This window comes from Microtus ochrogaster, unplaced genomic scaffold (assembly GCF_000317375.1).
Source record: "Microtus ochrogaster isolate Prairie Vole_2 unplaced genomic scaffold, MicOch1.0 UNK96, whole genome shotgun sequence".
Lineage (NCBI taxonomy): Eukaryota > Metazoa > Chordata > Mammalia > Rodentia > Cricetidae > Microtus > Microtus ochrogaster.
In genome coordinates this window covers 348,932-372,249 of record NW_004949194.1, presented here as the reverse complement: position 1 = coordinate 372,249, position 23,318 = coordinate 348,932, and the positions used below count along the sequence as shown (strand labels likewise).

Here is a 23,318-nt window from a genome sequence, read left to right as displayed (position 1 = left end):
TTGTGCCTTTGAGCTGGAGTTCTTCTCCTTCTATCCCTATTATTCTTAGGTTTGGTCTTTTCCTGATACCCAGATTTCCTGGATGCTTTGTATTAAGAATTTCTTGACTTTAACCTTTTCTTTGACAGATGAATCTATTTCCTCTGTAATATCATCAACACCTGAGATTCTCTCTTCCGTCTCTTAGATTTTGCTAGTTATACTTGTATCTGTAGTTCTCATTCATTACTCAGATTTTTTGTTTACAGACTTCCCTCAATTTTTTTTATTGCCTCTATTTCAGTTTTCTTTTCTTTTTTTTTGTTTTTTGTTTTTCTAGACAGGGTTTCTCTGTGGTTTTGGAGTCTGTCCTGGAACTAGCTCTTGTAGACCAGGCTGGTCTCGAACTCACAGAGATCCGCCTGCCTCTGCCTCCTGAGTGCTGGGATTAAAGGTATGCGCCACCACCGCCCGGTTTCTATTTCAGTTTTCAAGTCATGAATTGTTTAGTCTGTTTTCTTCACCTGTTTAATTGTATTTCTTTGGTTTCTTAAGACATTTATTTTTTTCTTCCAATTTTATGTTTGTATTTTCCTCCATTTCTTTAAGGGAATTTTTCATTTCCTCTTCCATCATCCTCATAAAGTTACATTTAAAATAGTATTCTTCTGCTTCTTCTTCGTTAGGATGATCAAGTATTCCTCTTTAATGACAACTGGGTTCTGATGTTACCATTTTGCTTTTTAGGTTATTGAATGAATTTTTGCATTGGTGCCTCCCCATCTCTTCCTCTAATTGTTGCTGCCAGTGTCTTTGCCTCATGTTCCAATCCTTACAGTTGATGTCTGTGTTTTTAGGAGCTAGTCTTGGTCTCCTCTGTACTGTTACTATGTCTCAAGGAGATGCTAAGGTCTCTCTTAGCCCACTCTCTTGGTCCACTTTCTTGGTCTGCTCTCTTGTTCCATTATCTTGGTCCTCTCTGTGTAGTCACAACCTGTGTTTCAGAGTTTCTTTGAGATCTCAGAAGGTAGGAGAGATTGGGGTGGATTGGTGCTTGTAGTTTACAGGATCCAATAGATGGAATAGAGGTATTGGAACAGCCTGTCTGAAGGAAACTTGCCTCCTGACTAGCTAGAGAAGGTACAGCATATGGGAGAGGGGTCCAAGGTTTTGCTCTCATGCCAAGGGCCTAAAGAATATGATATCCAGCTGGGTTGGTGAACATTCACCTCTTGGGCTGCTCTGTGGAGTTGCAGCCTATGCTTCATAGTTCCTCTGAGTTCATGTGGGATAGGTGGGTTGAGGGGCAGAGTGGTATTTGTAGTTTACAGGGTCCGATTGATGATGTGGGGCTGTTGGAAGCTTGCCTGCTGACTGGCAAGTAGAGCTAAAGGAATTGTGAAGGACTCAGGGTTTTGCTCCTGGTACTGAAGGCCTAGAGAGTAGGGCATCTATCTGGGTGGGTGATCACTCACTACTTGGGCTATTCTGTGGAGTCACCACCTGTGCTTCAGAGTTCCTCTGAGTTTGCATAGGATAGGTAGGATTGGGAGTAAAGTGGGACTTGTAGTTTACAGGGTCAGATCAATGGTATAGAAGGGTTAGAATAGCCTACTTGCAGAAATCTTGCCTGTTGGCTAGCAAGAGAACTTGGCTCTGACATTTAATTCCAGCACTTGCAAAGGACTGGTTCCTTGACTTCCTTTATGCTGTGGGTTGGGCTTTCCCTGGACCCCCTCTTCAGGCTGCTGACACACTTTCAGTGGTATCTGTCCACAGCCAGGATGTTCACTGCCTGTGTTCTCTGCTCAGATGTGTTACACCTCACATTTCACAGTCAGCAACAGAGATAATTGAGAATTCTTAAAAGGGGAAGTTAGTTTTAAAAAGGAGACTTCCCCACATTAAAAGGGGGAAATCATATTACAATGAAGGGAGTTCTGCATCTGTATAATTATACAATGAATGGCTTAAAATGAAACAATGAAATGATTGGATAATTGACTTAGATAGGATTCATGCAATATCAGTTATAAGCATTATCAGTTTCCTAAAGAAGTTGGTTGACTTGAGTGCCAGGTTGGTCAAATGAGTGCCAAGATACAGGCCACAGAAATAGTTACTAGGTAAAATAATGCCTTTTTTACAGATAGGTTAGAAGCCTTAAGAGATATCAACTAATACAGAGGAATTATAAAAGATAATCAAGCTCAGCATTACATAATAGAATTAGAGAACAGCCCAAGGTTATCAAGCAACCAACTTTAATTTATCCAGTCACCTTACAAAACCAACTGACAATTGACAGGTATTCCCCAAAGCTGTGAAGTATTGACTGGATTCTTGTGGAAATGTTAAATTTGAGGAGATTTAAGACAGTCATAGTCTTATAGGCTATGCTTTCATCTTTTGTGAATCAAATGTTAACTTCATAGTCAACTAGAAACAAAATTGTCCCACAAGACTGGAAAATCTTGGTTAGAGTAGTATTGAAGACTGGTCTTCAATTGCATTGGAGGACCTTGTAGAAAGATGGGTCTAGGACTGTTGAACAACAATGTAGGGCTAGAAGTATTGAAATTTCCCAAGACTAAGTTTTTGGAGAAGATATTTTGCTGATATACAAAGACAATCTCTATATGATGACCACACCTTGACTTTATTCCATGCAGTAGCTGTGAATGACTGGGACAGAATTGAAGAAGTCAGAAAGAAAACTCAGTCACTTATTAAACTCATACTGGGTCCAAACAAAAACTTCACTGATTTTTATAAATATTGACTTCATCTATAAATAGAATGATACCAAATTCAGAAGCTAGATGACTAATACTTGAATCTCTGACTTTTGAAAAATGCTAATTCACAATGTAAAAGTACAATTAGGCCTTTAAAAGCAAGATCAGCACCTATAGAAGAATGGATATGAGATACAGTCAATATTGAATCTTATACCCATGATGATGCTTGGATAGGAAATATGATTTTCAGAGGCTTGAAGAAAAATATAATATTAGGTGTTTTAATTGTGACTAACAAGGTCACCTTAAATAGGACTGTAGACATAGAATTTCTAGAAACAATGTTTCTTCAAGAATAATCAAATCAGAAGGATGTTGCAAGGAGAGGACTGCTTGTTTGTCCTGGCCACCCAGAACCAAAATAATCACACTGAAACTATATTAATGAAAACTCTGCTTGGCTCATTAGCTCTAACTTCTTATTGGCTAACTCTTACATCTTAGTTTAACCCATTTCTATTAATCTGTGTATTGCCACATGGCAGTGGCTTACCAGTTAAGTTTCAGCAGCATGTCTTACTCTGGCAGTAGATCCATGGTGTCTCTGACTCCACCCTTCTTCCTCCCATCCAACATTTCCATCTTCCCTGCCTACCTAAGTTCTGCCCTATCAACATACCAAGGTAGATCCTTTATTAACCAATGAAAACAACACATAGACAGAAGAACCTTCTACACGAGCAGTCCCTTGACTTCTGGAGTGTGCAGAAGTAGCAACAAAGGCCAACATTGGAACAATAAATGCAGATCAACAAGGAATAGACAAAGAAACCCTTTAACTTTGTGAAACACCTTGGGAGGCCTCTTGCAAATTTGATTCAATTGTTCCCTATCACTGTGGGGAAATCAAAGGAACTAATAACTATTATTTAAAAAAAGACATACTGCTCCTGATGATCAAAAAGCTTCAGATGACAAAACAAAAATTTCACAAGAAACCATAAAGCGAATATTATAAAGATTAGATATGCATAAGAAAAACCTCTTGATTAGAAGAGGTGATGTTTCATCAAAGAGGGTGATCATTCAATCTAGACTAACTTATAGAACTAGTAAATGCTTAGGAAAATTTCCCCCAAGTTAGGGTTGGGCCAGGTTTTGTTTTTGTTTTACCAGGAGAATGAAAACATTCTGATAAAAAATATGAAGATCACTGGACAAATAAGACATCTGAAGAAGAGGGATGAATCATCCAAAGAAAGCATCCTAGGAGAAAGAGTGAATTGGCCTATTGGTATCTCACATTTACAATATTATAAAATGTCATAAATCTTTCCAAATATTTGGTTCTACTGTTATCTACAGACACATATGTAAATGATATTTTTGTTTGTTTTTCCAGACAGGGTTTCTCTGTGTAACAGTCCTAGCTATCCTGAAGCAAGCTCTCATAGACCAAGTTGGCCTCAAACTCACAAAGATCTGCCTGCCTCTGACTCCCAAGTACTGGGATTAAAGGTGTACACCACAAACACCCAGCCATAAATGATATTTGTTAAGTCCATGTTCACTTTAAAATTAAATTTAAAATTATTTGTAGTGTGGTTCTCTTCCTCTTTAAACCTAAACAGGCTTTTTAAAGTAAAATACAAAATCTCTGTTTCATGTCATAAGAACCAGCTGATATTATACAGAAGAAAAACCAAAATTAAGGGACTATTTATTCCTACCAATCTCATAATACTTTGGTTTTGTTTTATCTATTTAAAGCTTTTCTTAAGGTATAAATAGTATCTCAAAATTTATAAGAATAGTATATGTGTGTATGCTTAGCCATACAATTATATACATATATTAAACTTTTATCTTGATATTAGTGGTCCTGTTGAGTACTAACTAATTCTAGAAAAAAGCTTAATATAGCTGTACATGATTTCTGGTTTGAGTCTCTTATAAGGTAACTAAGTATTAAGATATTGTACTCTGGATGTTCATAACAAATTATGGTCCTTTAACCTCTTTGAGATCTGCTGTATATAACATTTAGAATGTTTAAGCCTTGTATAGTGAACAATGACCATGCCTAACAACAACCTTTGAAGTTTCTGAAAAGAAGATGGGACCCTGCAACAATTTCACCAGGACTATGATAATGCCACTAAGCTGACAAATGCCAACCAAAGATCAGCTTTGGGCTACAAACTGTTCAGGACAACTTCAAGTTGGCTAGCTAAGATGGTCCAGGTTCACAGACTATTTATTTTAGGACTTAGGTAAGCCTTGTACTTTTCAATTATACAAAGACTGGGCAACAATTGATACAGCTAGCTCTCCCAGATCTTGATAATTATCCCATTTTTTTTCATTATCCCCTAAAGATTCCATAATCCCTAAACAACAAGAAGTAATTTTAGTAGCAAGATACCCTTGTTTCCAAGAGGTGGGGTGGGCAATTTTTGGTCATTCAATGGGTTATGGATATTTGTCATTGTTTATGGAGGTTGGTTTCAACTTATTATCAGTAATCATTGGGGAAAATAACTGAACAAAGGTGATAGAGTCAAGGATATTGCTCTGAAAAGAAAAAAAGGGATATGGAAATTATAGAATAAAGGGGTAGATATTAAATTGATTCTGAGAAAGGGGGTATACACATGAAAGGATAATAGGGTAGATTTTTGAATCTACTTTTTCACCAAAAATAACAACTACTAGTCTTAAATATTTTTCACTGGTAAGGATTGCTTTTATTTTAATACAAAATTGAGTTTATTTTTGTCATACTCAATGCATGCTTTTTTTCTTCTTTAAGATATTGTTGTATATTGATTAAAATATGAGGCTATTTTTTAGAACATAAAGAACATGCCTTTCTACTCTTTTTAAAGTTATTGTACCTCTACAGCTCATTTAACAATATCATGAAAATTTTTAGTACTTAAATGCTATTATTACAAACTATTTATGATAATAAAGAAATGCAGGCAAGTAGTTAGTCATCTATTATAGTCAAACTTGTAGTCACATTAGGTGTGCTTTCACAGTCAAACAGATATATTTTATATAGATGGGTGATCTTCAGACACTTCAGAGATCTGCCAATATGGCATTTAAAATGTTTTAATAACACATGATTCTTTTTTTGGTTTTTCAAGACAGGGTTTCTCTGTGGCTTTGGAGCCTGTCCTGGAACTAGCTCTGTAGACCAGTCTAGTCTCAAACTCATAGAGATCCGCCTGCCTCTGCCTCCTGAGTGCTGGGATTAAAGGTGTGCGCCACCATCGCCCAGCCACATGGTTCTTTTTTAAGACAATGAGACATGTGTGCTTCTGGCAACACCAATATACTTCAGAGAAGATGATGGACATCAGAGAAACTTCATGTGGAGTTTTCTTTTGGGGGTCAAAAGTTAACCAGTGTGAGAAAATTACCTTTGCCTTTACTGCTGACAGTTTGTTTTTCAAATTGGACAAACAGAACACAAAGAAAGTGACTGTCAAACTTTGCCAATACAAAGTAGGACATCCCTTCAGAATATACTGCTTCACAGAAAAGGCTGTCAAATATTATAGGCCTGTAGGCAAAAAGATGGATGCCCCAATGTTATACAAGAGCCTTGAGTGACTTCCAAGAAGCCAGCTGTTTCTGTCACTTTTCACATTTTTAAAAGTCGCTTTCTTGTATTTCCTTTTTACTCAATATTATTTCCTTCTCAGGTCTCTGATGGAGTTGAAGACTAGATAGTTGTAGTTACATTTTTTCTTGTTAACAATTTCAGAAAATAAATTCACACAAGATGTACAAAATGTGTAAGAGACTGGGAAATATAAAAATTTGTTTTGGGTTTATAATACAAATTAGGATAAAAAGTTAATTAGTACAATACATTGAACTCACCAATATAGGATAGACAATGGAGTATTTTCTATGAATTTGTCAAATGAATTCTTAATGTAATTATTGCCTGTGTATATTTGTATATGGTTATTTTACTTATTGTATATAGTTTTTTCTGCTATTTAAAACTTTCCCTTATTATTTAGAAAAAGGGGAGAAGTGTGTAACATGTTGTTTGTTCTGACAAATAAAGCAACTGATGGGAGCAGATGCAGAGACAGACAGCCAAACACTTGGTATCTGCACAGAGGAGGGGAGGATGGATTTTAGGGATCAGAGGGTTCAAGGGCATAATAAAAATATGGAACACAGAATCAATAGCAGGGATTATAGAGAATCATAGAGTCTAAAGTGACAAACACAGACCCTATATGGATCTAAACTCAATTCTCTACATATAAATTATGGTAATGTATCTGGGTATTATTGTGAAACTCCTAACAGTGGGATTGGGAAAGATCTCTGATCATTTTACCTTTGTCTTCCTACTGGATTGCTTCACCCAGCACTGATATAAGGGATTGTGGCAAGTCTACTGTAATTTGTCATGCCATATATGGTTAACATCCCTGGGGTCTGCTCACTTATTGAAGGAAAAGTGAAGAGTGGATCTGAAAGAGAGGGAATGTGGGGATTAGTGAGGACTGGAGAGGGGGGGAAATTGTGGTCTGGATGAATACCTGAGAGGAGAATATAAGTGAAAGAAATACATATTAAAACAACCATGTGCAACGTCCCTCTGTGAATACCGCTCTCAGAATAAAAATAGCATGATCTGCCCTTATGTTAAGGACTTTATATTTGTACATTAAACAAACTGTAGATCAAATCTATTTAGAAACCAGCTATGTCCACAATGAAGCATGAACAGAGTCTTCTCCTGTCACTCTTCCTCACTTCACATGGATGACCGATGTGATGGTAGCATTCAAATTAATTAAATTAGTAAATCAGTTAAACACTGAATGTATTTTACCATGTAAGAATATAATTTTCTCTATTCAAATGTTCCACTATTTTTACAGTTGTTTCAGAACACCAAAACTTTGGCAGCTCCTGAAATTAGTACCTATGAATTCTGACGGTTGGTTATATTTGATTCAAAACCTAAAGTTTTAACTCCTTTTCATTTCTTTTTACTATACTGGTGTCTTTATTTTTCTTTGGAGACAGCATCTCATTTTAAATCTTATACACATATGCATCCCAAGATTATAGATATGAGTAACCTTGCTGGCTATGCTTGAGTGATAACTGACAATTTCACCATAAACCTTTTCTCCATTTAGTACCCCATTGATTAAGAAAGAAATTCTGCAATTATATTATAGGATGAAAGGAGAGGTCAGTCACTCATTACCGAAACAAGACAGGGGGACTGATCTTTGAACTAACTCGGTTGAAGACTTCACATCTATACTCTCCAAAATTCTCCATCCGTACAGGATATATTCTGAGTCCACATTTTGTTGGGGACAGAGTCATTCTCCTTGAGAGCCTCAGAGGTTTGTTATTGAAGATCCAACGGAAGGAGATAGCAGTGTCAGGTGAAACACAGGTGAAGATCACAGATCTGTGTGATGAGACTACACCGTTAGTGATTCGCACGAAGGGCTGTGCCACATACTCTGTGATGAAAGAGAGAAGAGTAACAAGTGATAGTAGCCCAGAGAGTTCAACCAGTTCCTCTTTTGTTCATTTTTAATAAAGTCTCCAGAGGGCAGAGTTTGGAGCTGTGACTGTAAACATATCTTATGTTTTGGATCTGTCACCCAGGGACTCTGTGACCCTGATTCAGTCACTGTTTCCTTTGACTCAGTTTCCCTGTAATAGGACACACAGTACATGATCATTGCTGTGTCTATGAATTAAGCTTAGTTATGAGCAATGGTCTGACATTGAGAGGGGAGCTACTCACATAAGCAGCATATGTTACTATTTACCTGAAAAAGAAAACTCCCTAGGCTGGACCCATGAGGAAAAAGAAAAATTTGGAGGAGTTGTCTCCTCTGTTTCTTCCTATGGTGCCTTGACCTTCCTGCGAAGTCTCATAAACCCATCAAACAATAGGCTAATGGCCCACACACTACTGAGCCTTATGAGAAGAAAATGCACGGGTGACCTACCTGACTGTAACTGTCATGGCAGCACACTGCTGGTTTGACTGTTAAGGGATTTATAGGGTAGTAAAGACTTCTTCCCTGAAAGCTCTAACAGGAAATCAGAACTGACAGTGTCAAAAATCTCCCCAGTGTAACCTAGAGTACAGTCAGGGGCACAGTTTTGGAGTCATGGCTTCCTGGGACTCTCTGTGAGGACCCCATAGCTTTTTTATCCATTGTCTGCCTAAGTCTCAGAGTCTCTCTTGAGGCTATGTGCATGGTGAGAGTCACAAAAATATGCACTGGCACTGACTTCTTTGTGCTGAGTTATCCAGCATACATTCTTCTCTGTGCATGGAAAAATAGGTAAGGGATTCTAACCTATTGCTTGTTTACCCAATGTATGTCCTGGAGTAGGTGCATAAACCCTATTGTGAGAACATAATGCTGCCAGGAAGAGATCAGAAACAGCTGTCCTGACAGCTTGGTATATGAATTAGCATAACCCATTCCCAACAACTAGAGATAGAGAGTCACTTACTGTTTACATGGAATTGCACATAAGCTTTTTCAATTTTGAAATCACTTTTCAAAATTTCTAGTGTGTACATTCCTGCATCTTCTTCAGCGACATTCTGGAGCAGCAGGGATCCGTTGTCATACACCAGCTCTCTTCCAGTATATTGATCTCCCCAGGTGACAGTATTCAAGATTTTGCTCCATTCAACAATTTCATAATATGGAACCCTATATACTGCCCTGTACCAGGTAAAGGCTTGCAGATCTTCTGGAAGATTATAAACTTGGAGAAAAACATCTTCCCGTTCCTTAACATACAGAGGCATGGATTGGATCATGAGTTGAGAAGAGGTGAGAGGGTTACAGCATGGAGAAAGGGAGCCTGGAAGGGGAAAGAGAAAAAAGCTGTCACATGGGGATTATTGTGCATGGTGAGCAGATGGGTTTGTTACTCAGTCTAGAACTGCAGATGTGGGTGTGTCTATACCACCTAATAAAGGTCAGCAAAATGACCTCCTCCATTCCATTTCTGCCCCCAAACTGTCATTTCCTCATCTTGGAACTCTCCCCTCAGGTATCTTCAGGGCTGTTCCCTCACTGCTCTCAGTCAGACACAGCACACTGAGGGTTAACATGATGACTTCCATAAACTCATCATGACTGAGATGTTTACATTATAGGTTTTTTTCAGTTTCCTTTGTGGCTACACTCAACCCTTAATGTCACACTATAGATGCTATTGCTTCTCTGCCTGCCAGCCTTCAGGGTTGAGTCTAAGTGGAATCTGGGAGAAAGCTGATCTTCAAGGCAGGCTCAGGCCTTCAGAAGGCTTGGATACTAGGCTGGCTGGTTTTACATCAACCTGACACAAACAAGAGTCACTTTTTAAAGGCAAAGCCTTAATTGAAAATGCCACCACCAATTCAACCTGTGGGCAAAACTATAGTACATTTTTTTAGATTGGGGATTGAAATGAAAGCTTTGAGACCACTGAAGGAAGTGATGTAAGAGTGCAAGTTGAGCAAGACATGAGGAACAAGCCAGTAAGCAATACTCCTCCATGGTATCTCTACCAGTTCCTGGATTTTAATTGTGACATTCTCCAAATCAAGATAACACATGCCCTATTTTGACATTAGTAACCTAAAATCATTGTTTCCTATCAGTTCTGACAGGAAGTAAGAGTAGAGTACTGGAAAAATTCTCCATTTGGTCACTTTATTCTGCCTTGGAAAGATGACAGGGTTCAGGACTCCCTAGTCTAGAGGCCTAAAAAACTAGACTGGCTCTGAAATTTTATGGTAAGTTATTTTACATTAAGATCTTCCTTGATGCAGGTGGAGTGATTACATTAGATGGAGTCTGATCTATGGACATTTGTCTCTACCAAGTTTGCCCTGCACTAAGTGCCCAAACTTCTACATAGGACTGCATTGCAGAGGGAAATTAGGCTAGGCCAGCAATGACAATTCTGTATGTGTAAGCCCCACCCAACACCAAGCAATCACAGAGAACTACTTACTGTTCACCAGGAGTTGCACATGTGCTTCTTCACTTTTCATATCTGCACACTCGATTCGTAAAGCATACAATCCAGTGTCATTCTTAGTGACATTGCGAAGCACCAAGGATCCATCACTGTTTGCTGTCTCTCTCCCAGTGTTTGCAGGCCCCATCACACTTGATCTCTCCTTTAATGTGTATCGGGCAACCTCATGGTCCCTGAACACAGATATTCCTTTGAACCAAACAAAACCTTGAAAATTCTCTGGAAGATTGTGAATAAATAGACGAACATTTTCCCCTTCAGCAACAATGGGTGGCACTGATTCAATAGTGGGCTGGGCCGAGATGGGAGCACGCCCACAGTTCCAAAGGAAAGCTAGAAGGGAAGAGAGAGAGATCCATCTAAATTGTGACTTTTGTATTTAACTAAGATGAAGCCCTGTGTCCTGAGCAGCTATGTCCATTTCTCAGTCTAGTTTTGTGGGTGACTATCTCCCTGTCTTACTTCGTGGTAGTATGTCCTTATACTCGTGATTTCCAATGTATGACTCCCTATCTTCAGTTGTCAACATTGTCCCAGTTCACTACCAAGAGACTCCTGCTGACATTTACAGTGGATGGTATTGAGGTGATGTGTGCCCATCCTCATCCTCTATAGACCCCGTGTCTTCACTCTTTGACTTTCATTGTTGTTATGTTCCTCTTGTGGTTGCAGCCAACACCTGAATTTATTTTATAGCTTTCTTTGCTTAAAGTCCACTTGAAATGGTGCATCATAAGAACTATAAGCTGTCTTCTATTTCTTAAAAGGAACTGTCTAGAAAAAATAACATATATATGGGAAACCTGAATGAATGAATGATATCTGGGAAACCTATATGCCCAAGGATTTATTTAAGAAACTGAGAGGATTAGGGAATGAGTATTGGATCATTCTATTTGCTTTGATCTTTTACACTTGTTTTCATATTATACTTGTGTGTGAGTAGTGTAAAGACTAGTGTAGTATGTGTGGGTGGGTCCATGACACAATATTTCGATGGAGGTCAGTGGACTTCTGTTCATTGGTCTCAGTTTGTCAGTAAATAAAGCAAATGCCTATATCCATTGATCCACATCAGTGAGCCACACCAGCTTGATTTTTTTTACTTGAGACATCAATCTGAGATTATCAGTCTTCATAATACTTTTCTCATGCTTACAAAATTTGTGTAAGAACAATGTCTCCCCACCCTGAAAGTTTAATATTCAATGAGAGCATCCTAATAATGAGCCTCCCACCTCTTCTGTGTCCTCTTCCCTACAGACATGGGGATTCCTCTTATGTATGCATGCCAATCAGGAGACTCCAGACAGAATGCCAGTCCTCTCCTATCATACACTGCCAACTCCTGCTCTTCTTATAAGTGAACAGAAGCCCCTGTGATGTGGTGAAGCCTTTGTGGAGGAATACGGGAAAGGCCTCCATTGCCTTAGTAGGATGATCTGTCATCCTGAGGTACTTTTGCCCCAGCACAGCTCTGATGCCCTTTGCCCATCTGAGATGAACATCTTCCTAGGAAGGATAAGCTCCCAGAGTCCTGTGAACTATAGGTAGGTTTGTGTTCGAAATACTGCTCTGTCCTTCCAGTCTCAGTGATGCCTCAAGTTCCTTTCCCATCTTTTTTTTTATGCTTCTGTCCTATAGAACATAGAGTGATGATAGTCAAGGGTAATGAACTTTCCTGTGATGAGACAATAGTAGTTGACTCTGGAACTGCACTCTGCTTTGTCCTGACCTAGGTTAGTCAACACTGGAAAGGGAAAGAATGCACAACTGTGTGGCACAAAACTCAGCTGGGCATCCAGTCAGCCCTGTGTTTTCAATGCTCTGGAAACATGGAATTTGCTCCCAGCAGGAAGGTGACAAAACTGTCTTTGAGGCTCCAAAGGACCAGGTGTGTAATGTGTCACGAAAAGAACAAATATTTTCTCATTGGAGTCAACAAAAGACTGGGTTCTGACTGAGGTCAATGGTCCAAGATGTGTCAGGAGTCTCACATCTTGGGTGTGTAACAGGAGGTGACCTGATTCATAGAAAAAGGTTGTGAGCTCTTTCATCCTATAAGACTTTCAAGACTGTAATACTACTTTCTCTGTTGTTGAGTTATGTAATGGGTCTACACATGCGCTCCATGGTTTTCTGAGAGACCTTGGACCTTTACCTAGTTGATTCCCCTTGGATACCATGAATTTTCCAAAGGAAACATATGAAGTGGGAAACAAAAAATGATCTCTGGCAGTGTAGCAGACACATGAAGCAGTCAGTAGGTCTGAGAATGCTGTGACCAGGATTTCTAGGTATGTAAAATCAGAGTGGTACAAGGTTACTAGGTAACTTCCTGGTTCAGACAAATACTTTTCTGCCATTTCATTTCTGCCTGGTGATCACCAGGGAACTACTGCTCATGTCTGGGAAGCTGTCAAATCACTATAGCCTGCAGTTATTTACCTGCATGAGAGAATTTCCCAAGTGGGACCCAGAGGAGAAGCTCTTGTCAGGACATCCTTTGTCCTTGGTCCAGTTCCTAAGGTACCTTGACCTTCCTGTGAAATCTCATATGCCGAACAAGACAGTGAGTTAATGGCCTGTATACTTGTTGAGCAAGACTCCCCTGATGACTCTCTGGAGAAGATGGCCAAGGGGTGTACACCAACCAAGGCTCTCATGACAGAGCACTGTCTGATTCCACATATCACAAGATTTTGAATACTAGGGAACACTATTCCCTGCCATCAGGAAGCCAAAAATCCACCATTTATAAAATGCTTCTCATGGACACCTGGAGTTCAGTCTAGGACAGAGTTCAGGGGGCAGGGCATCCTGGTGCTCACATCTTTGTGAAGAGCACATGTAGTCCATAATCAGGCACAATGTTGATTCCCTTGGAGTCTTTCTTAAGGAAATATGCCTGACAAGAACCACTAGAGACTAGACAGAGGCTGATACCCTTGGCATGTTACCCACCACATATTTACCTGTGTTTTAGATGAAGTCAAATGAAGGATTAAAATCTATTGCCATTATTCTAAACTATATGTGTCCTGCACTAAATGCTCCAACCCCAATACAGGGCCACAATGCACAGAGAATGTAGGTACAGACCACACTCCTGTGTGTGTCCAGTGAAGTGAACCTCACACAGCTCACAGAGTTCCCAGCATTTCACTTACCTTGCACATTGAGGTAGGTGGATGTGCTTGATACAATTCTTCCACGTCTATTATAGGCTCGAAAGGTGTAGAATCCTGTGTCCTTCTGGGTGAGTTTTTCAATCAACAAGGATCCATTGTGATATATTGTCTCTCTGCCACTGTGCACAGGCCCTGTAACACTTATATTTTTGTGCAGTGCATATAATGCGATTCCTTGCTTCATATTTGTTAACCCTTTGAACCAGGCTAAGGCTAAAAGATTCTCTGGCAGATTGTTGACAAGGATAAGAACATTATCACCTTCAGCCACTAGGGGTGGCACTGATTCAGTGGACACCTGAGCAGTAGTGGGGAGATGCCAGAAGGAGAAAAGGGAGGCTAGAAGGGAATTGAAAAAAAACATCAATATTAAAGAGTTATGATCATCACTGAGCTTTGCTGTGAGGGTAGGTTGTGCCCACCCTCATTTGCAGGCATGAGCAGCATGATTTCCATTCACTCAGAGCCTCTGAGTGTGTCATTACTTCTTAGAATTTTTCTGCTCAGCTGTCTACCTGGTTCTTCATTCAGTATAACACATCCCTCTTTATAGAGCATTTGGAATGAGGAGAAACATATCTCTGAACTCCTCTTCTTGAAAGTTCTCACTTTCTGAATTTTTCTCTGTTCCCTTTGGAATTCCTACCAACCGATGACTTCATTTTTTCTATATACTGACATCATGTCCACTAGAACTAGGGAATTTTGTGTTTTTTTTTTTTTTTTTTTTTTTTTTTTTGAGACAGGGTGTCTCTGTGCAGAGCATTTGGAATGAGGAGAAACATATCTCTGAACTCCTCTTCTTGAAAGTTCTCACTTTCTGAATTTTTCTCTGTTCCCTTTGGAATTCCTACCAACCGATGACTTCATTTTTTCTATATACTGACATCATGTCCACTAGAACTAGGGAATTTTGTGTTTGCCTGTTTTTTTTTTTTTGAGACAGGGTGTCTCTGTGCAGCTTTGGCTGTCCTGGAACTTGCTTGCTCTATAAACCAGTCTGGCCTTAAACTCACAGAGATCACCTGTCTCTGCCTCCAAGTGCTAGTATTAAAGGCCTGTGCCACAACTGTCTGGCTGAACCAGGGATTTATGATGCAGGGTAAGTCTGACCTTTTTGTCTGCTTCAGTTCCTGGAAGAGACTCAGACACAACTGGATAAAGGGAAAAAAAGGAAGGAGGAATGCATCTTCATGGATTTCTCTTCATATCTCCTAGGTTTGGACCTATCTTATGACAATAATTACATAATTATATTTAAGTGTGAAATAAATGACTTTAGATTTACTTATATAAATATATGTGTGTAGTTGTAAAGGCTGATGTCTCCTTGTGCACATATGAAGATATACTCCACAAATCTTTGCGAGACATATGTGTCAGGGTCTGCAGGTAGGTGCATGCCACAGCACCTATGTTGAGGGTAGAGTAGAGCCTGCAGGATTATGCTCTTACCATGTACTGTGTGGGAACTGAGGTTTGGCTTCAGGTTGTCTCATCTTCCCAAACTGAGACATCTTGCTAACCCTCCCCTGTTTGATTTCATTCAAAGGGTCATGGTTGGGTAAAGCTGTCTACATAACATTGCAGCTAATATAATTCTCATTGTTTGAGCCTTTTCCCTTATCATCATCACCTCCTGTCCTCTGAGAGCTTCAGGCTGCTGAACGTCTGTCCCTCACTGTACTTTATGCAAACACAAGCCTTGAGACTCATCTTAGACTCCTGTTTTCTTCAGGAGACTCAAGACTACTTCTTAGTTCCCCTTCCCACACATTCAGGGAGTGGGTACCCTTACCTGTGAGCAGAAGCCCCTGCCAGTGGTTGCAGAGAAGCACAAAGAACCCCTCCATCAATCTTCTCAATTGCAGTCCTCCCTCTGAGAAAAAGAACCTCGGTTTCAATTAAAAAAAAAAAAAACCCTCAGGCTCTGATGTTCCTCCTTTCTGGCTGAGATCCTTCTCAGGCAGTATCACTTCCCAAAATACAGTGGGCTGTGAGTTGTGGGATTTCAGTCCAAGACACTTCTCAATCCCTTCCACTCTCAGTGCTGTCCCACATCCATCTTGACTTCCCTTTAAAGTTCTTCTCCAAGCAGCACATTGAGCAACAAGGCTGATAAACATCCCCATGCCCTCAGAGAACAACGGCTCCTCCCAAGGCTGACACCTGCTGTGTTCTTGCCTTGCATCTGTCAGTACCAATGAGGGAGCCTCCACCATGTCTCTGTGTTCTTGTGACACAGAAACACAACTGAACCCTCAGTCAAACCAGTGTTCTCTATGATTTAGGAAAGTTGTATTTATTTAATCCTTGCCGTAATGTCTCTGACGGCTGGAAAGAGGCCAGCTGAGTGATAACTAGGGGTGAAACTCAATCCTTTATCACTAATGTCACCAGTTAAATTAGTGACCAAGAAGAGAGGCCCAGGAGCAGTTGTGTGAGGAGTTCCATGTGTTCAGTGTTGGGGAAGAGGTGACCCGTGCACCCTTGAAAGGATTATGTGCTCCATCTTCCAATGGAGAGTTTCAAGGCTACATTCTAGCATTATGTACTGGGTGTACACATGTCCTCTTCTATATTCCTGGGTTACCTTTGCCCTTTTTCTAAATGATTTATGAGTCATAATCTCGTCTTTCCCTATGAGAGAGGTGAGGAGTGAGGTGACCTTCATGGTTCCCATGCAGAAAGGTATCCTCAGACCTAGTAAGAAGCCATTAGGTCAGAGCAGGGTTTATGGAAGAAACTCAAGGTTTAGTAGGGATAGAAATGAAAAGCAGTCTACTTATGGGAGCCACTTTTGGAGTATTGAGAATATGACTTTTTTATCACTCCACGGAGATCACTGGGAGAATTGCAATCTCATGTCTAGGGCTACAGCAAACATGGTCAAGAAGCCAACTGTGAACTTCACTGATGCGTTCAACACAGGTGAGTGGCAGGGCCTGTCATCCTGATTAGTGGGCCCTTTAGGACTCATAACTCCTTGTACTATAGGAAGAGTCTAGACAGAGATCCATATTTGTTCTGGGAAGCCCTGCACTAAGTTTGGAAGTAGTGTGAATCCGGAGGAAGAGCATTCTCAAAAAGAGCTTTGTATTCATGAAATTTCAGAGAAAATTTCCAGGTTATTTATCAAGATTAAAAGGCAGGAAACAGCTGGGCATGATGGTGAATGCCTTTAATGCAAAGCATTCAGGAGGCAGAGAAAGAGAAAGTTGAATCTCTTAGATCTAGGCCAGAATGGAGCAAGTTCCAGGATAGCTGGGATTACAGAGAGATATTCTCTCTGGTAAAAAAAATAAATAAATAAATAAAAATAAAAAAGGAAAGGACACTAATATAGGAAATTTCACATGCGTTTTCTGCCCAATCACTGGTGTCTAAATCCTACCTTCTCTTTGTCTAGAGGGTGTAGGAGGGTGTTTGCTCTTGAGTACAATTCACATTGATTCAAATAGAAGTATCTTTCCTCTAAACTGTTGTATGTTTATTTCTCTTGCTGTGATAAAAACACTCTGAAAGGGGGCAGTTTAGGAGGGAGAGTACAGTCCATTTCCCTACTTGGGACTGTGTTATATGGTAGCACTGAAGGAAGTCAAGGTCAAAAACATGTTGCTTACTGGCTCATTTGCCAGCTCACACACTGGTTCACGCTTAGCTAGCTTTCTTATATAACCAAAGACCATCTGCTTAGAAATGATGCTGCCCACAGTGCTCTGGGCCCTCATGTATCAATTAAGACAATCACTCACAAAAATGCACAGCCTTGCCTGACTAGGTTGATTGAGACTCTGTTCTCTTTTTCATTGCTGTTGTTTTTTATTTGTTTATTCATTTATTTTTGCATCCTGACCACACTGTCCTCTCTCTCCTCTCCTCTCAGTCCCTCTGCCCACTTCACCCTTTTCATTGATCCACATGTCTGATTTAATGAGAAGACAATTCATCTATTTTATTTTTTTACTATAGTTCCATAGTAGATCTTGAAGTCGGGTATGGTGATAGCTCCAGAAGTTCCATTATTGTAAAGTATTCTTTTAGGTATCCAGGTTTTTTGTGTTTGTTTGTTTTTCCATATTATGTTGAGTGTTATTCTTTTGAAGTCTGTGATGAATTGTGTTAGAATTTTGATGGGAATTGCATGGAATCTGTAGATTGCTTTTGCTAAGATGTACATGTTTACTATATTAATACTATGTTCCCAAGAGCATGGGAGATATTTCCATTTTCTAATATCTTCTCCAATTTCTTCTTTCAAAGATTTGGAGTTCTTGTTATAAAGGTCTTTCACTTGCTTGGTATCTTAGGGTTTTTATTGCTATAAAGAAAAAAAACCATGATTATGGCCATTCTGATAAAGGAACATATTTAATTGGGGTGCCTCACTTACAGTTTCAAAGGTTCAATCCATTATCATCATGGTGGAGATCATGGCAGCAAGCACACAGATATGTGGCTTGAGAATAGTCCTACATAATCCTTCTAGGTTTCATTGATTCTTTATATTGTTTTTACTTTTCCCTTTGCTTCTATTTTATTGATTTATCCCTCAGTTTGATTATTTCATACTGTCATGTACTCGTCTTTAGTGTTTGCTTTTTTTTGTTCTAGAGCTTTCAGGTGCACTGTTATGTCACTAATATGATATCTCATTAATTTCTTTATGAAAGTATTTAGTGAAATGAACTTTCCTCCTAACACCACTTTGTGTTCCAAAGCTTTGGATGTCTTCTGCATCCAATTTTATTGAATTCCCGAAATTCTTTAACTTCTTTATTTTTTCCTCGACTCAGTGGTAATTCCACAGAGAGTTGTTCAGCTTCCATTATTTTACTGACTTTCTGTTGTTTCTGTTGTTGTTGAAATCCAGCTTTAATTCACAATGATCTGATAAAATACAGGTGGTTATTTCAATTTTCTTGTGTCTTTTGAGACTTGCTTTGGTGACCAAGTATATGATCAGTTTGGGATAATATTCCATGAGGTGCTAAGAAAAAATTGTATTCTTTTGTGTTTGGGTACAGTTTCTGTAGATAGCTATTAAGTCCATTATAGTCATAATGTATGTTAGTTTCTTTATTTCTCTGCTTATTTTCTGTCTGGACTACATGTTCATTGGTGACAGTAGAGTCTTGAAGACTCCCACTATTAGTGCATGGGGTTCAATGTGTGAGCTAATCTTTAGTACTGTTGCTTTTATAAATGTGAGTACTTTTGTATTGGGGGCATAAATGTTCAGAATTGGGAGATTATCTTGGTGGGCTTATTCTCTAATGAATATAAAATGTCCTTCTCTGTCTGTCTTTATTAATTTTGGCGAGGCAGGGTGTCTTTATTCTTCTTCCTAGTGTGGTCTTCACTTTTTCTTCTTCCTTTTCCTCCTCTTCCTCCTCCTCCTCTTCTTCTTCTTGTGATTGATGTGCCTTGTTCCTAAATAAAGGAAGTCAGCCAAAATAGGGATGGGGCCCAACAGCAGTGCAGTTGATAATATGGGAGCACATACTCTGTGGGACAGGTCTTTGGGAACAGAATCTGGTCAGTGGTGTATATTTCAGCTGACACAGGTGTCATTCATCTGTTCTTCTAAATAGTATGGTCTGTGCCTCAGGACTTTATTTCTTCTAAGGTGATTTTGGGCAGTCTCAGCATCACAGTTAATTCTAACTAAGACACTGTTTCAAACTGTTAAGTCCTCCTCCATGGGGAGATTCCACAAAAAGTTCCCCATTCTTCAAATGAGTGGCCATCTTTGTTTGACATGGTCATCACAGGTGCTGGTATCCAATCACAGCCAGAACACAGCTGAAGGACACCCTGAGTCTTAATTTTCACACTTCTTAGATACTGATCTCAGGGACACTGAGATGCCTACAACAGACATTGGGAAAAGTTAAGGAAAGAGCATCAATAAAATATAAGTTTCATCCTGAAACAGGACAGTACTCCCAGGCACATTAATTTCCTGTCTGTTTTGGCCCCATTGGAATCAAAGCAGAGCCAATTACCACATGAGATGAGGTAGGATTCAGGAGCATTTAGGGGTTAGGAACATGAACATGGATCAAAGTTCTGGGTGTTCTTTCTGGGTCATAGAGATCATGAGAGCAAATGGGGTGACAAGAATGCATGAGTTAGTGACAGAAATAAAAATCTGCTTAACTTTAACTAAACTCTCTGCCTGAGAAGTTTTTCCCTCTTGGGAGAACCATCCAATTAACATTCCAATACCAGTCTAAGGTAAACCAAGAGAAATCAGAGATTCAAGGAGAGGAGGAAGAATTATAGATGGATTCTCACAAGATAATAGGGATTTTTTGTGACCATGACAAAAGCTAGGAATTAATTTCTATATCTATCCATGAAATTAAAGCTTTACCCAAAGCTCGATAGTGTCATTTTAGGGATCTACATCCCAAGCCTAGCATTTTTTTTTTACTTTGGGCCTATATATGCCAATGACAGAGTTCTAGGCAAGGGAGATACAGGAGCTACAAATATTATTAATGATGTTGGGAATAAAGAGTTATTAATAGGTTATCTGGGGCTCTCTGTTGATAAGCCAAGAGTACTGTAAAGGTGGGTAAGATACAGCATGCAGAAAAAGTTTAGGTTTGACATTGGAAACAAATGATTAGCTGAAATGAATATGATCAAATCATCTGAACAATATGGAGCAAACCAAATAAAGCCACATGTGATACCTGCAAAGAAACAGGAAAATCCTGATGTATAGAAGGCTCTAGTATCTATCTGCTTTACCACCTCTGTTGAGTAGTTCCCAATTAGAGCTGGGGTGCAGATTACTAGAAGAGTATTCGTGTAGCATACATAAACCCTTGATCTATCACTAGCCCAACACACAAAAAACCCACTGGAATCTCATGTGTGTACTGAGCCTGAATCTGAGATATCCCCTACGTCTATCATCCTGAGCTAGTCAAGGAAGGGGAAGTCCCTCCAGCTCAGTCTAGCTCAGTGATGGGCAGAGCTGCTTGTACTTGTGCTTGAGCAGGATTCCTTGGCCAGCCTAGGTATCTATGTGGTGGCTCTGTGTTAATATCCAAAAGTCACCAATCTTCCAAGCTCTAGCTCTCTGTATGTAGCCAGTTATAGTAAGAAGGAAACAGAATATTACACATAAGTAATATTCAGGCTAAATGGATCACCTCAGGTGGCAGTCATTCATTTCCAAATTATACACTCATAGAGTCCTGTGTTATCTGTGACATTGAATAAGTGAGAGTACAGTTGCCCTCTGAGAGTTTCAGTCTCTTAACTTGTGAGAGACTTTGACCATTTACCACCCACATATAGGTTATATTCTGACACTCACATGCATGTTCTAAGACTACTGTTCTCAACCTCCATGGGGTTAGAATTGATGCTTGTGATAGTTGCCTTGGGAGCAGAGCTGTGCAGATAGCAGATGGTACTCCGTGGGACCTATGACCTTTGCAAATGCCTCTTTTAATAAGTGTTGGCCTTTCTAACATCTACCCCCAATATTTGTCCTTAGAGGACAAGGCAGAAGATGACTCACATATGCTGGAGGACCTTAGTACTCTTGAGATTGTGGATGTCCTCTGCTGTGTGGGAGAAACATCCTTTGTCATGTGTGAGATGAGATTCAGAGCTTGATGATACACTTAGGATCTGGAATCAGATGCCTGTTGTCTCTTCTGAACCTCAGTAATTCACTGCTTACCCTGCACCAAGGAGTGTTGTGTCCCTCCTGCTGTACTGATATCTGCTTCTGGCCCTGGGACAGTGACCTCCAAGGTTTAAAGAAGTCATACGGATGGGATATAATAAGACTTCTTAATAAGCTTTCCTGAGAATCCCTCACAAATATTCATCAGTACTTTTGTGTACAGAAATCACACACGATCATGAGTAGACCTGCTATTCAGCTAAATAATCAGACTGAATCATAGAATGGGCCAGTCTTCTGAGGTGTTGATGGTGACTGAGGTGAGGCATGGATCCCTGAATTCAAAGGATGAATCACAGAATAATCTATGAAAGGGAAGACTATGTTTTAAAAGTGAACTTGAAACAGAACCATTGTCTTGGATTTTGATGCTCTGTTTTTCACAGTTAAAAGTTGTAGCAAGATATTTTCTGAAATGCAGTTTGCTGTTTTCTTTCTTTTCTTCTTTTTCAAGTTCTTAAATTTCAGGTGTATAGTTATTTTTACTGTATATATCTGTGGAGCACAAGTATGCCCAATTCTCCCAGAAGCCAGAAGGTGGCATTGGATAACCTGGAAATGGAATTACAAATTGGTTATGAGATATAATGGGTGTGCTAAAAACCTCTACAAGAGCAATCAGAATTCTAAACCACTGAGCCATCTCTCCAACACTCCCAGATGAATGTTTTCAGACACAGGTCTGACTAGAACTATGACTGGAGGAGATGGGTGTTTTAGGCAGATCTGGATTAAAAATTTAGGGCCCTAACTTTCTCTATATGACACCACTGTTACTAGTACCTAGGATCTAAGGCCAATTTCTGAAAACATCACTACTCTAAAGAATACAATGAGTTATGATAAGAGGCAAATGTTACTTTGTTTGAAATCAGTGACTGCCTGACCAAATAAAGGCCTGTGTTAGATGCATGATCTATTGGAAGTGTGAGATCAAAGACATATTCTTTGCCTTTCTGGAGTAATGAGCATGACATGGGAGAAATCAAATGATTTCCTGTCCAGTATGTGAGCTGTGAAGTCCTGAAATTTGAAAAAATCCTGCACCAGTGGGTAGTTAGTTCTAGAATAAAATCTAACTCTCCATTTGTTTTCACTTCATAGAGCAGACATCTCCAGAAGCTGCCAAGAGTCTATGTTAGCATCTGTGAAACAGCTGCTTCTGCTCCACATGCACCTGAGAAGACCTCTGGGGGAAGACACCAGATATGTGCCTGTACACAGACATCCTGCCTGTCACCCATGGCCTGTGAGACAGATGTATACACCATGGTTTCTGCGTTTCTTCTCCAGTGATAGCACACATTGCTTATGAATGTTGCCAAGGTGATAAAGTGGCTTCAGGCATGAACAAAGACCTGACACTGGAGCAGAACAGCTGTCGAGATCAGCATCATCTGTTCCTACTTGCCTACAGGACATAATTAGCTAATTAGCTATAATCCCTGAAGACATGCAGTCATCAGGAGGACGTATGACCTCTATCCCTCCACTAGGACTTCCTGATTTTCCTGTAAAGTGTCCATCAGAACAGTTGGCTAAGGGCCTTGGCACTGGAGCAGCAGGGTTCTCTATGCTGAGACTCAGAAGAAGATGCCCAGGTGATTAGTGGATGCATAAGGGTTG

At 39.7% G+C, this 23,318-nt stretch overlaps 1 protein-coding gene across 1 annotated transcript; it reads right to left on the bottom strand.

The window, feature by feature from the left end:
* Positions 1–7,973: 7,973 nt before the first annotated feature.
* On the bottom strand, positions 7,974–15,831 carry LOC101988524 (pregnancy-specific glycoprotein 22-like). The gene is made up of 5 exons (XM_005371054.1): positions 15,777–15,831; positions 14,277–14,317; positions 10,761–11,079; positions 9,261–9,620; positions 7,974–8,245 (listed from the first exon to the last, which is right to left on the bottom strand). Exons 1-5 carry the CDS (start codon positions 15,829–15,831, stop codon positions 7,974–7,976), a joined length of 1,047 nt encoding a protein of 348 aa, XP_005371111.1.
* Positions 15,832–23,318: the final 7,487 nt, after the last annotated feature.